This window comes from Fringilla coelebs, assembly GCF_963513975.1.
Source record: "Fringilla coelebs genome assembly, chromosome: 3".
In the NCBI taxonomy this organism is placed as follows: Eukaryota; Metazoa; Chordata; class Aves; order Passeriformes; family Fringillidae; genus Fringilla; species Fringilla coelebs.
The window spans coordinates 75864143-75876932 of NC_140030.1; the positions used below are offsets into that span (position 1 = coordinate 75864143).

At 36.8% G+C, this 12790-nt stretch overlaps 1 protein-coding gene across 1 annotated transcript in view; it reads left to right on the forward strand.

The window, feature by feature from the left end:
- The window catches only part of PDE10A (phosphodiesterase 10A), a gene marked incomplete at its 5' end in the record, with an annotated part of 166201 nt that extends 159749 nt beyond the window's left edge, over positions 1-6452 (forward strand). Inside the window, one exon of the mRNA XM_084202802.1 lies at positions 1899-6452. Within this exon, the coding sequence (XP_084058928.1) occupies positions 1899-2016 (118 nt within the window). The 3' untranslated portion in view covers positions 2017-6452. The remainder of the gene's footprint in view (positions 1-1898) is intronic.
- Positions 6453-12790: the final 6338 nt, after the last annotated feature.

Genomic DNA, 12790 nt, shown 5'->3' on the forward strand with positions numbered 1-12790 from the left:
GACTGAACCAATTTTGATATCACCTCTTCACCAGCAGGGCTCATTTTTGAACACTATATTTAAGCTGCTGTGTCCTTGTGTTCTTTGAAACTCAGACACCAGCTGCAAATAATAGCAGGAAAAGCAGCCAAGGCAGCATGTCAGCATCAAGGCTTTTATTTTTAGAACATCTGGGCATTTATTACAGACATTAGGAGCCAGGCCTTCATTAGGAGCTCAAAGGCAAATGAATCATGTTATCTATACCTTACCAAAAAAAAACAAAAACAAAAAAAAAACAAAACCAAAACCAGCACTGGTTTTCCATAAAATAAGACAGCAGCTAACAGTCTAGAAGGTTTTCTTGTCTGGTAATTTATTCCACATTTTTAAATGCTTTCCTTTCATCCTGTGTAGATCAAAGCTACCAGTCCACCTGTGTTACATGTATTAGCCCATGTAACTCAGTAGGTTTACCAAAGTATAAATATATGGTAGTGTATTTATTTGGAGGATGAAGTGATTCATTTTTTTCCTTTATTTCAGACCATATAATTTAAAACTATTTTGTTTTTGCTTTTGCATCTCGCAATTCTTAATGAAATTTACATAATTTTAAAATATTTTGGCTCCAATTCTCATTACTTTTCCAAGTCCAGGAAGGAGACAAATAATGAGGCTTCATTTTTTCTGATCCTTAGTGCCTGATTGTATTAGCTGAGGCTCAATGCCATATTAATGCTGGCTTCATAACTTCCAGCTGGCCTGAAGCACTGGCAGAGGGTTTTCCTGCAGAAAATGGTGTAGGGGTTACTTAGAGGGCACCAGTCTTATTTGGTAGACTTCATCAGATCATGCCTTCCACCACCCCCAAAAAATGCAACATTTTCTCTTCTTACCTGTATGCTGTGCTTTCAGATCAATACTTACTGATTTAGCAAATGTTTTGACAAGGCTGTGACACAAAAATCAGAAGAGCTCTGCCACATAAATTCCGATGTAATATCATGGTATGACATACCATGGGACACCTTTTAGTACGGTTGCCATCCAGTTTGTTTACCAAAGGCATCTAAGAACTGTTGCTTCAGTAACTAGGGATCTGACAGGATGAAGATGAAGTAGTTGGGTTTGCTCTCTTTCTCACTGTGTTTGAAGACTGAATGCTGAGATTTGGCCATTGGTTGCAAGGCCTATCATCAACACAGATTTCCCAATCACTAGAGTGGTACTGGTGCACAACAAGTAAGACTATGGGTTTGTACCCCCTTCAGTTCATTAGAACATTACCAGCTTGATTTCTCATCATTTTATGGCTTATGAACAGAATTTTTAACTTAAGGATTGGCCAGGCTGTGAGGCACTAAAAGACATTTATGTCTCAAGGAAGGGGTACCCTTTAGGTTGTAGTAGACTGATAATATGATTACCACAATAGTAGTTGAAAATTGATACTATGATCCTGGCATGCAACATTTTATATCCTGCCAGGCAGCCTTTTTGCAGGAGTTTCAGGAAGCTTAATCTGCTCCTTTGCTTCAGAGTGCTGTTTCAGAGACCCTGCAGTCTTGTCTCTCTTGGGCTGGGTTTTCCTGCAGCCATGAGGGCTATAAACTTGTCGTGGAAGCAGGTGGTAGCCTCTAGCTTCAGGGCTTGCCTTGGGGAAAGAAGGTGTACTGTAGGCTAGGATAGAGTTGACATGGATATGAGTCATACAGAATTACAAAATAGGATAACTGAAGCTGAAGGCTGAAATAATGTGTAGATGATAAAAGCTTGATGACATATAGGTACTAATAGAAATATACTTACATGAATATAAATCTCAAAGTGTAGTACAGCAGACATTATTGTGAGGAAGAAATAAATCCCAGTTAACTTCTGAACATTGTCTTAACTTCCATTTTTTGCATCTCCAGGGACAATCTTAACCAATGGGAGAAAGTAACGAGAGGTGAGGAAGCCTCTATATGGATTTCTTCTCAATCCCTTGCTCCTGGGACCTCAGATTCTCTTCCTGTGAAGATTGATGACTGAACAGCAGCAACAGATTGCTTTAACCTGAAAAGCACCCCTTCTTGTTTTGGGGATTGTTTTTTTTGTTTTGTTTCATTTTTATTTGAAAAAGAAAAAAAAAAAAAAAGGAAAAAGGAAAGCTGCAAAATGCTAAGAAGTAGACCTGCCTAGGAAGGTAACACCCATGGAGTTACCTCAGCTAAATGACTCTGGCAGCCAGTCTCCTGACCTACACCAGTGACACGACGTAAGCAGAGGGAAAATGACAACCCAGATGTTTTGGAGTCAGCTATCAAAAGAGAACTTACAACTTGTGAATATAAAAGACTGGCCTTATCTCATGGGCTACATTGCTGAGGCCTTAATTTAAAACTGATGGGGGTGGGGGGGAATCTTATGGGGTACTTCTAAATTGTATCTTTCTAGTAAGGGTTTCAATGGTACTTTTATTATACCGTACTGTGGCTGGCTTTAACACCAGTGTCACTTGGGAGTTCTTGGCTATAAATAGAACAATATACCCATTGCTATTGTGAATGTTTATGTGTGATCTACTTGTAATCAGTTTGAACTCCAGCAGAATCCTTGGAGACTATAATTTATGCTTAGGTTACAGTGAATTCTCTTGCTGCAAACTAAAGGAAAACCAACATTCAGGTTAAAGTTTTAAAAAACTTCATTAAGCATCATGATGCCAATTGTCTGTCACTCACAAGGGAAATGTTGATAGAAGTAGTGATGGTGCTTTGTTCTTTAGGATGTTTTTTAAAACTAGACAACTCCTCCCTTAAAACACTGGAAGTACTGGTTAATTATCCCTGATATAAGAGGGAGTTTCAGATTGGAGTTTTTGTATCCATAGTGACAGAAATATCAGATAAAATTTAAATGTGACAGCAAAGATTTCCTTGCCTAGCTCACAGTTAAGTAAAGTCATCATTTTTATTTCTACCTGCTGAGCTGTATTTTAAAAGGTATTGGAGGCATACCTGAAGTATGCTATCTGCTGGGAAGAAAAGCTTTGTCAGAAAAGTCAGGTCTGATAAGAGGTACCATCACAATAAATCAAAAATGTTTTTTGTATTGACTAGCTTTTGTGTTGCACAGTAGCACTGCATGTCTTCAACTGCTTTTACCCCCATCCCAAGATGAGTGAAATTAGGAAACTTCTCCATTTGTCTGTTTGTTTTTTTCCCCTAGTTAGAGAAATTTCCAAGTTTAGAAATGCCTTTCTTAGTGAAAAAATAGCTGTCTGAAGAAAAGTACACTAAATGGTGTGTTTACAGTTCTGTGCTGACTTAGGCCTCAGCCTTACAAACTTATGCACAGACTTACATGTAATGCCACTCTTATAAATTTAGTGCAATTGTACAGAATATGTTTCACAACACTTAATTTGCCTTTGTCTTTCTCTTAAAAGTAACGAGAAAAAAAAAGAAATCTTCATAGTGATCCACACAGTAGGTGAAAACACAGTCTTGGCATACCTTTCACATACAGCCTATGCTGCATTATGTGCTTTTTCACAGATAATGCACTCTTGTGGAGGCTCCGTGATGACATGGCCATTGTGTAACTGCAACACAATTGTAACAGTAGTGACCTAAAGACAGAACACAGGTTCTCCTTTTCCATCTCCTGTCCTTTGGGCTCTATTGCTCTAATAGGCATGCCAGCTTTTGGGTTTCATGTGAATAACTTGGCCTCTTGAGTTTTGCCTTCTGTTATGGTCGAGCACATGCCAGTATCTGTTTATGTGTACAGTGCGTGATCCGTAGTCGCATAATGTAAAAATGCACCTGAGCCTTTGCTGTACATAGAGATCCCACAGGCTGAGAATTCAATATGAAGTTATCTTATTTGTATGATGCATGTTACCTAGCAACAGCCCCATAATTTTTTTTTTTCCTTTTAGTTTGCCTTACCGATTCTAAGTGCAGAAATTCTTTGGTAATCGCAGCAAACTGGTCTGTAATTCAAAAAAAGCAAAAGCAAAAAAAGAAAAACATGGCAGGAAAAATTACACCAAAATAGAATGAAAAATATCTCATGCTGTGTCCTCTACTTTACTCCTTAGCCGTTCTGTTTTAGCTAAATAATGCAGATGCAGCCTTTTGTCCACTAAGTACTTGAGACAGAATACAGGATTCCTAATTTACATGGAAATTATCTAAGTCTATGGTGACTACAGAAATGCTCTTTGAAATTCAGATACCCCAACAACTGGATGAATTATTTTTTATTGCAGGTTAAGTATATTTGCTTAAGCATATTTGCATTAAATGTATTTGCTATTATTTTCCCTTTTTTTCCTTTCCATTTAAAAATGCTGATCTTAAAAGCATTGCAAAAGTATTCCTTGTCACACTAGAGATGTGTGTATGGAAAGCTTTTCACTCATCTTTTACTCACTGACAGTAAAGACAACTTCACTAGTTCTGTTTCCTGCCATTAAAAATGTTTGGCAGTATCACACGCTGTGTTATGTTTTGAAGTTTGCAAGTACTGATAGAGGGCATGTTTCCCTGGCAAATTTGTCAAATTGCCACTAACTTGTTCTATTAATGCCTCAAGTGAATCAGCAACTGTTTCTATTATAGAACTATCCAAACCACGTAAAATATATGTTTGCTATAGTATAATTTCTATTAGAATTTTAAAAAAATTGGCTCCAGTGGCTGTGATTTGGTTTGATTTCCTGGTGAGTAAAAGAAGAAAGGTAATGACAAAATAGTACTCCTTGTTAGGACCTAGACCAAAACCATAGTCATGATGAGCTGTTTAATTTAAGCAAATGTAGTCTGTCTTAGCATTTACAGAGTACAGATTTGTATGTGTAAATATTTTGAAAAGAAAAGACTTGTACCTGCGCTTCCAAAGTCAAATCCACCAAAAGTTAAGCTTTGGAGCTGCATTTGAATTTCATGGATCAAAGACATATTGAGATTTAATTTTTTCAAAGTTCTGGACTCAAACTCACAATTGATTGAGACATCTGGGTTTGTAAGACATCTGACTCATTACCTTAAATTGTCAAAAGTCACTCCTCCTTGCATTTTTATCCTACTAAAACTCATTTTGCCTGAAAAAATGTATAAAAAGCTTAGCAGATCATTCCTTTCCTAGAAATGTTAGATTTTATATTCTTAGAATTGTATTTTTCTTGATAATAATTCCAGCTGCTTTTCCCTCCTACGTCTAGCAAAGGTAAAAACACTGTTTGAGGCTGTAACTAAGTGTTTCTAGTGTATTATGAAAATGTGCCTGAAAGGTATGCGCTAAGTGAGAAAAATAGTTGACATAGCATGATACTGATCTGAGATGTTGCATATTTTATTACAGCATGACAAATTCCATTGTTACAATTAATTTATGAATTTTGCGTGGTTTTGCAATATTCTGCTGTAATGGTTTAGACTCATGGCAGTAATTTTGTTTCTATAAGTAATCATTAGAGAAATGAAACTGGGTTTTTCAGCTCGAGTATAGGATGAAGCATATTGAATTGGAGGGGGCGTGCAGAGTGGGATTCATCTTTTTATGTGGCACAGATTTCTTTCCTGTGTGTAAACTTAAAACAGTGTGATCAGTTTGCTGTGACTGCACTTAGAGCATATAGTGTTAAAATTGTAGGAGTAGCAAAAAGCACTATTCATGTTAAAAAATAGTGATAATTAGATGCTCAAATCAATCATGACCCTCTTGAAATAATGCATTTGCCTCAAACACTGTGATATTGGACCGGTTCTGTGAAGTGGAACAATTAATTTATTAATTCTAAAAACAGAAAAGGCTTTCTGCAGACTACTACAATGAAGTAAGTTAATGTTCAGACTTTAGGTTCTATATCCCAATCTAGCAAAGGCACATCATAACTTTTGTTTGCTTTCTGACCAAAAACTGTGCTCGATTGTAATACGGGTGTATACTCTGTCAAATAAACCTAAAATAACGGACTGCTTTCTAGGGTAGATCAAACTGATTTGTAGAGTAGTTTCATAAATATTCCAAATTCAGGTTGGGCTGTTATGTGGAGAAGAAAGAACTTCAAGGTAACAACATTCAACTTTACTACATTTAGTGAGCTGAAAAATTTGTTTTATATATATATATATTTACACACACATATATATATATATGATACATATAAACTATCTTTGTAAAAATATGCAAGTGCAATAATTTAAAGAGGTCTTAACTTTGCATTTATAAATTATAAATACTGTACATGGTGTGTAATTTTTTTCATGTATTCATTTGCAGTCTTTGTATTTAAAAAACAAACCTAAACCTTTACTATTACGTTTGTACAATAGAACAGTAAGCATTTATTATGATATAGTTAAGTTGTAAATAAATTCACAAACCAAACAGCCAGTACATATGCATATATGGGTGTCCTATTGTGAAACCTGTTTTTGCTTTTACTGCTGGCTTTAGCACAGCAAGATGACTTCTGTGGATATGTAATTATACATATAAATATATGTATGATACATAAAATATATTTAGAAATGTTCATAATTTTAATGGATATATCTATACATATACTTTGGTGTGAATATTACTGAATACAGAGTTTTTTAATATTATTTTTCACGTTTATTTTTGCTATTATTGGGAGTACAAGTGAGGGATGGGAACGTGTGTGCATATATGTGTGTTTATACCACAAGTAAAACAAAGCACAAAGTGATTCAAAACACGATGAAGCCTTTTGAATAGGCAGTGCTTGTTATTCCCTGTTTTTGAAGTTTCCTGCTTAAGGTAAGTCCCAACATAAGAGTTTTTTAAAATATAGCTTTATCACCTATTGCAGGTTCACTTTGTCACAAATTACAAAGGGATCTCCTTTTCTGTTTGCCCTCCTGCTGCCAGGAGCTTACCTTGCTGTTGATGGACAACTTCCACATAGATCCTTGCTTTGCCACTGTCTAATGTCAGTGGAGTGATACAGAATCATTTGCTACCTTTGGGAATTATTGAGATCCTTAGATGCTGAATTGTAAAAAAAATAATCCTGCACCCAAATTTGTAAGGTCTAGTCCAAAGCAATATTGGGCTTAACCAGCTGCCAGTATCCTGAAAATACAAGGTAGGTTCAGAGAACTGTAAAGAAAAATTCTGAGCAACACATTAAAAATGAAAGTGAAAAATAGCTGAAATAAAAAGGGAGAAAATTAAGCCTGTGTATTTCTCCACTTACTATATTCTCTTGTGACCAGTCATTCCAGGAAGCTCTGTTTGCTGCAAGGGCCAGCTTTTTTGCTGAGAGAGAAAATGCACTGAAATTTAATGATTTTTATAGGGTTTGTTCATTAAATGTAAAACTTCCTGTATTATTTTTGGGGAAAGGCAATAGAAGAGGAATGTTTCTCTGCATACAATTAATTAGTACTTTCCACTTGTTTCTGTATTGTTGGCAAGGATCTATAGGCTGATGTCAATTAATGACTTTTTGGACAAGATTTTAAAATTGGTGGCAGTCAATCACATGCCTTTTCATATTTTTCTGCTTGTTGTGCAGACTTAGCTCTTGTAGCACAGCATGGTGCTTTGCTGTTGATGGTCACTGTCCATTTGGTGTGCTTTCCTTTAGCATTTTTAGCCCTTTGACATTGAAGAATGTCATCAGAAACGTACAAAAATCAAGCCTAGGTCTATTCCTTTGCAGATAATGGAAAATATAAATTTAAAAGTACCTAAACTTAAGCTTATTGATATTTGTAGAGGAAATGAGTATTGCTGTTGGTCTCGAGGAAGTTTGGATTTGTCTTATTTGAAAGTATCCAAGAGCTCTAGGATAGAAATATCAATGGCTTTCACCTGCTCAACAAGTTTTGGAGATTACATTGTTGTGCTTATTTTGCTGAAGACAATTGCTAAGGGCAAAATTCCCTTTCCTCAATCCATAGTCTGCCTTCCTGAGGTTAGGGAGAAAAGTTTTTTTGCAGTGTGTTTCAGTGGCACTCTGGAAGAGCTGCCTGTACCACATGAGCTGCTTACAAAGATGAAGATCCTCGTCTCTTGGTCAAGCACGAGTTACAGAGAAATGCATCAGAGGGTAGCTCATGTGTGATTATATCTGTTGTTTAAAAGTCTAAAAGAAAGGAAAAGTTTCAGACTCAAGAAATATGAAAAGAATTAATTATAGCAGGTAAAGTTTGGGGTGTGTTTTTTTGTTTAGTGTGTGGGGTTTTGTTTATTGGTTTTTTGGTTTTTGGTTGGTTTTTTTGCTGACAGGACTAAATTATTTTCACCATATCATCTGTTTAAATGCAGCTGGCATTAGTAGTTTTTCTTTCTTACAGCATTTCAAGCCCTGTGACTACAGGTGGGAATATATTTGTAGTGTTCTTTCCGTTCCTTTATCTATATTTCTGCTGCTTTTAGAAACAGAATCAGTTGTTAATATGCAATATTCTATTAGCCCATTAGAAATGAAAAAATAGAGTTTTTAAAATAAAATAAAAACAAAACCCCCAAAAGCAAATAAAGTAAAAAAAGAAGGAAAAAATGACTAAAAACCTTTTGGAAGCACCTAAGAGAGTCAGTAGCTGTAAGAAGCCTCTGAAAACTTTACCATTAATGCAGTAGGAGTGCATTGTAGTAGTGCTAGCAGTGCACTAGCAGTAGTGAATGTGATACAGTAACAAGTTCATCATAAAGAATAGAAGTGGTATGATAGCTAAAGTCAATTTCCAGCTAGTGAAGTCCAAGTTGTTTTCTGATACTGTCTTGTGGAAAGAAAAGCATATTCACTAACAGTATGTAAAATAATGTATTTTACATCTTGGGACAAAAAGAAAACCACCTTGATTAAAAAAATGTAGTTTTGCATGTGAGTAGTGTGGGGAAAAGGCCAGCAAATGTGCTTTTCTTCTGAACATGAAAATGTACTGATGGTGGAGGAGAAGAGTATTTTCAGTTCATTTGGAAAGATAATGGACATCTGTTACAATGCTACTTTCGGACTTGCAGGAATGAAATTGTTCTGTGACAGATTTCCATTATAGCCTTGTGCAAGATGCCAGATACTGGGTGCTTGTGGTTTTTTTCAATTTATTTAAGCCTCTAAACACTTTCTTTTTTTGTGTGTTATGCATATTGGTAAGTACTCCTGTCTATGTGCAGTTTAGAATTCAAAGTATATGTAGAGAAAGATATTTACTTTCCTGTCAGGTGAGGACAAATATCACAGGGCAGTGATGCCCTCAGGTATGCTGCTGATGAGTACTTCCTTTTCCATTTTGTCTGGATGTGGGAGGAAGATTAAGAAATCACACTGAAAGCTTTCAAGCTTGCATATATGCTGGCACCTTTAATGTTTGAGCTGCTGCAGTGACATATAATCTTAAAAAAATTCAAAATCCTATAATTAAACACTATGGCAAATTTTGGTTTAAATTTTTACTGACTTCTATTTGATTATCAATGGCAAATTGGTTTGGGTACCACACCTGTGTAATTCTTGTTCTGCAGTCACTTTACAGGTCCTGTTCAAGAGCTGCTGGTAAAAATAATTATTTAGATCCTTTAAACTATCTGAATCAGCTTCAGTCATCAGACAACTTCCTATTTCCTCCTTTTACTTTCTGCTCTTTTTATGCTGTGAACTTCATGGAAGAGCAATTTCTTTTTTTTTTTTTTTCTTTCCCCTTTGAGGACTGCATCAGTAGAACAGACTGCCATCTATACAGCCTTTTCTATCATTTCAATTTCTGTGAGCTGACTTTATTCCCAGTGATTGGAAATTAAAAGTGTAAAGTTGTTCTGCAGGGCTATGTTTCCAAAGTTTATGAAAGTACAGAGAACAGTGTCTACTGAAGACTGAATTAATAGGCTGGAATTTGCAAAGGCGATCTTAATTTCTTACTACCCTGAGACAAATAGTTTACATCCAGCATTGCATATCTGGAAGGCTTGGAATGAAGTGAGTGCTGTGCCATATGAGAGTCAGGTGAGGGCTGATGGGAAATGAGAGATGGGCTATGCACATAGGGAAGCCAGTGATCAGCCTAAACTAAGGAGGCTGATCTGAAATCTCAGCTCCCCAGTCTTCCTGCACTGTAAATTTTCCTGTGAATTGCATAGGGCGCTCATGCAGAATCACTGTCTGCCTCATAGAGGCATCATGTAATGCTTATCAAAAGCTTTCTGAAATGCTTCAGATGTCTCTTCATGTTGGCAAAGATTAAATGAATGTATTTGGGAATCCTGGTACCTTCTTTTGAAGCTGAAGCTGCATTATGAACCTGTTTAGGAAGTGACAAGAAAGGACTACAGGGTGAATTCAAGATGAGTTTTCATTTACAAGACCTTGACACAAGCCTGTGACATAGATGAGGCCTTTGTGTATCTTATTCCTTTAGCTGATAGCTTTCAGTCACAGTAAAACAGAGTTTGCAGGATTTGCTTGAGCTTCCATTTTGTTTGATATCTAACCTCCATCTGAAAAAACACTTCTGGCACAGATATTTCCCCTCCCTGGGAATACTGATGCTATGGGAAATGCTGTAGCAGACATTCACATGGTAAACAGGAAAGATTTTTTTCACATTCTTTCAACTGGAACGTGTAGCAAGAGAGGATCTTTGTCATCATTTTCAGTCAAGTCAGTCAATATAAAATGTACCATGGGAAAACTGGAGTGGAACAGTATTCCTTTTCAGATGTAGGAAGGCTTTTTGTCAGGGACTCATCACTAACTCTTTTTCTGTGTTACAAGAGAATCTTGTGACTGAGAATGCTATAATTTAATGTTTATGCTGCTGCAGTCAAGGCTAATGTGGTTGACACCACCTGGAATTGTCTTTTATATGAACTTTACAGAGTAGGCTGATGGTTGTTACCCCTTTTGTTTCCTTCCATAAGAGATATTGCTGCCATTTTTGTCCATTTTGAGTTGAGGGGAATACTGGAAACTTCATCAGACAGAGAGGATGGGCTGGAACAGAAGGAATTCTTTATCTTTCTAGAGCTTGTCTCCAAGTTTTCCTGGAGATAAACTGTTTGGGAATATCAGTTTCACTAGGGCTACTTTCACCTTGAAAAAAAGTAAAATACATAGAGTATGTTGTGTTCTGTAATAAGTTTAGAAATAATTAGAAACCAAATTTGAACTGTGTAATTCTCCACAGTACACTTCAGGGTTAGCCCAAATTTTTCACATGCTTTTTCCTGTGCATGTCCATAAAAGCAACTATTTTTAAAATGCATGGTTTTCCCACAGCCTGTGTGCTTCTTCAGCACTATACCCACATTGCAGTCACTATCTGTTTAAAACAGAAGTAACCCAGGAGAAAATGTAACGTGCTCTAATTTCTACATGCCAAGAAATGATGAGAGGGAAATGCTTGTGAAAATTCCTCTAGAGAGTGATATTTTAAAGGAACAAAGAAACAAAAAAAGATTAACACCTTTTTTTTTTTTACTCTGAGAACAGTTGCATTTAACTTTTTAATAAACTGCCTGGGTACTACTTCTGCAGGTTATATAGACTCCAAATAGCTACTGTGATCATTGGAAATAATAGAAGTTCAACATTTATGGCTGAGAATATGCAGAAACATATTTCCTAAATAAATGATGAAAAATAACTTACAAAGGCAGAACAGTGATGTTTTAAAATGCTGAGAAATAACTTTTTCAAGGTTTTTTAGCATGTGGCTAATTCCCAGCCTGCTGAAAATTGTGTGTTTGCAGAGCAGGCAGGGAGAGCTTTAAAAAGCTGCAGTCACTTTTCTGTCTTGTAGTCACATAGAGAGAGCTGTGACTGTGAGGGATCTCACCCAGAAGTTCTGCTCATCACTGTCACTGCGCTAATAGGATCAGAGGGTGTCCTGTAAGTCCTCTCTGTTAGATAAAGGTAAGTACCAATGCTAAGGTCATCTCTGCCTCTCACCAAAGCCACAAGCACGTGGATACAACCAAACCAACTGTACCCATGCTCAGAAAAGTCTTTGAGAAAGGAGACCATGGTCATCATATCGGCTTCCCAGCATTATTAACTGGTGGAATCCACAGGAGCAGAGCTGATGTGAAATCCTGCCCAAAGGGCCTGAGGCTGCACTGTGTTCCCAAACAGGTACTCCTCTGATCACACAGGTGATGAAGCCCAGCCTCCTATTAATTTGTGTTATATTCCTTAGATTTGAAAAAATTCAGTTAGGTTTTCTGCTATATTTACATGTGCTTTTTGAATTCTCCTCTGTTCTCTATTACAAATCATCCCTTACTGTGCTATTGCTATGATATACAGACTAACATATTCTGTTGAAGCTGGCTGAAACAATGAAATTTAAGGGGTGGAGCCCCGTCCTTTCCCTTAACAGCCACCTCTTTTATCAAATATGGAACGTTGTTATTTATGAGACTGTTCTCTGAAGTTTGAGTGTAATCAGCCAATGCATTTGAAAGGTTTATGGTGGGAGAATAAAGGTGCCAGGGAGTGGGAGGTCTAGTGTGACATTGCTGAAAAGCCACCTGAGATATCACACTGTGCCTTAGAGTTCCAACTTTAAAACTATGGTAAAATAATAGGATCTATTGAAGCCCCACATACTGTATGAATGCTGGCAAACTTTTGCTTTTGCCATTCCTGATACACAAACTAAGCACTGCAACTTCCCAGCAGTTTCTGAGAACAAGTCTGGGCACCTTGTTTTTCTCTGTTTAAGGTGCATTGTGTAGAGACACTACCTCTGTCTGCAGTGGGGAGCAATGCTTCCTATCAGACAAGCCAGGCTTTCAGGACTTTGGACTGCATAAAGGTTATGTTCCTGGTACTAGTGTG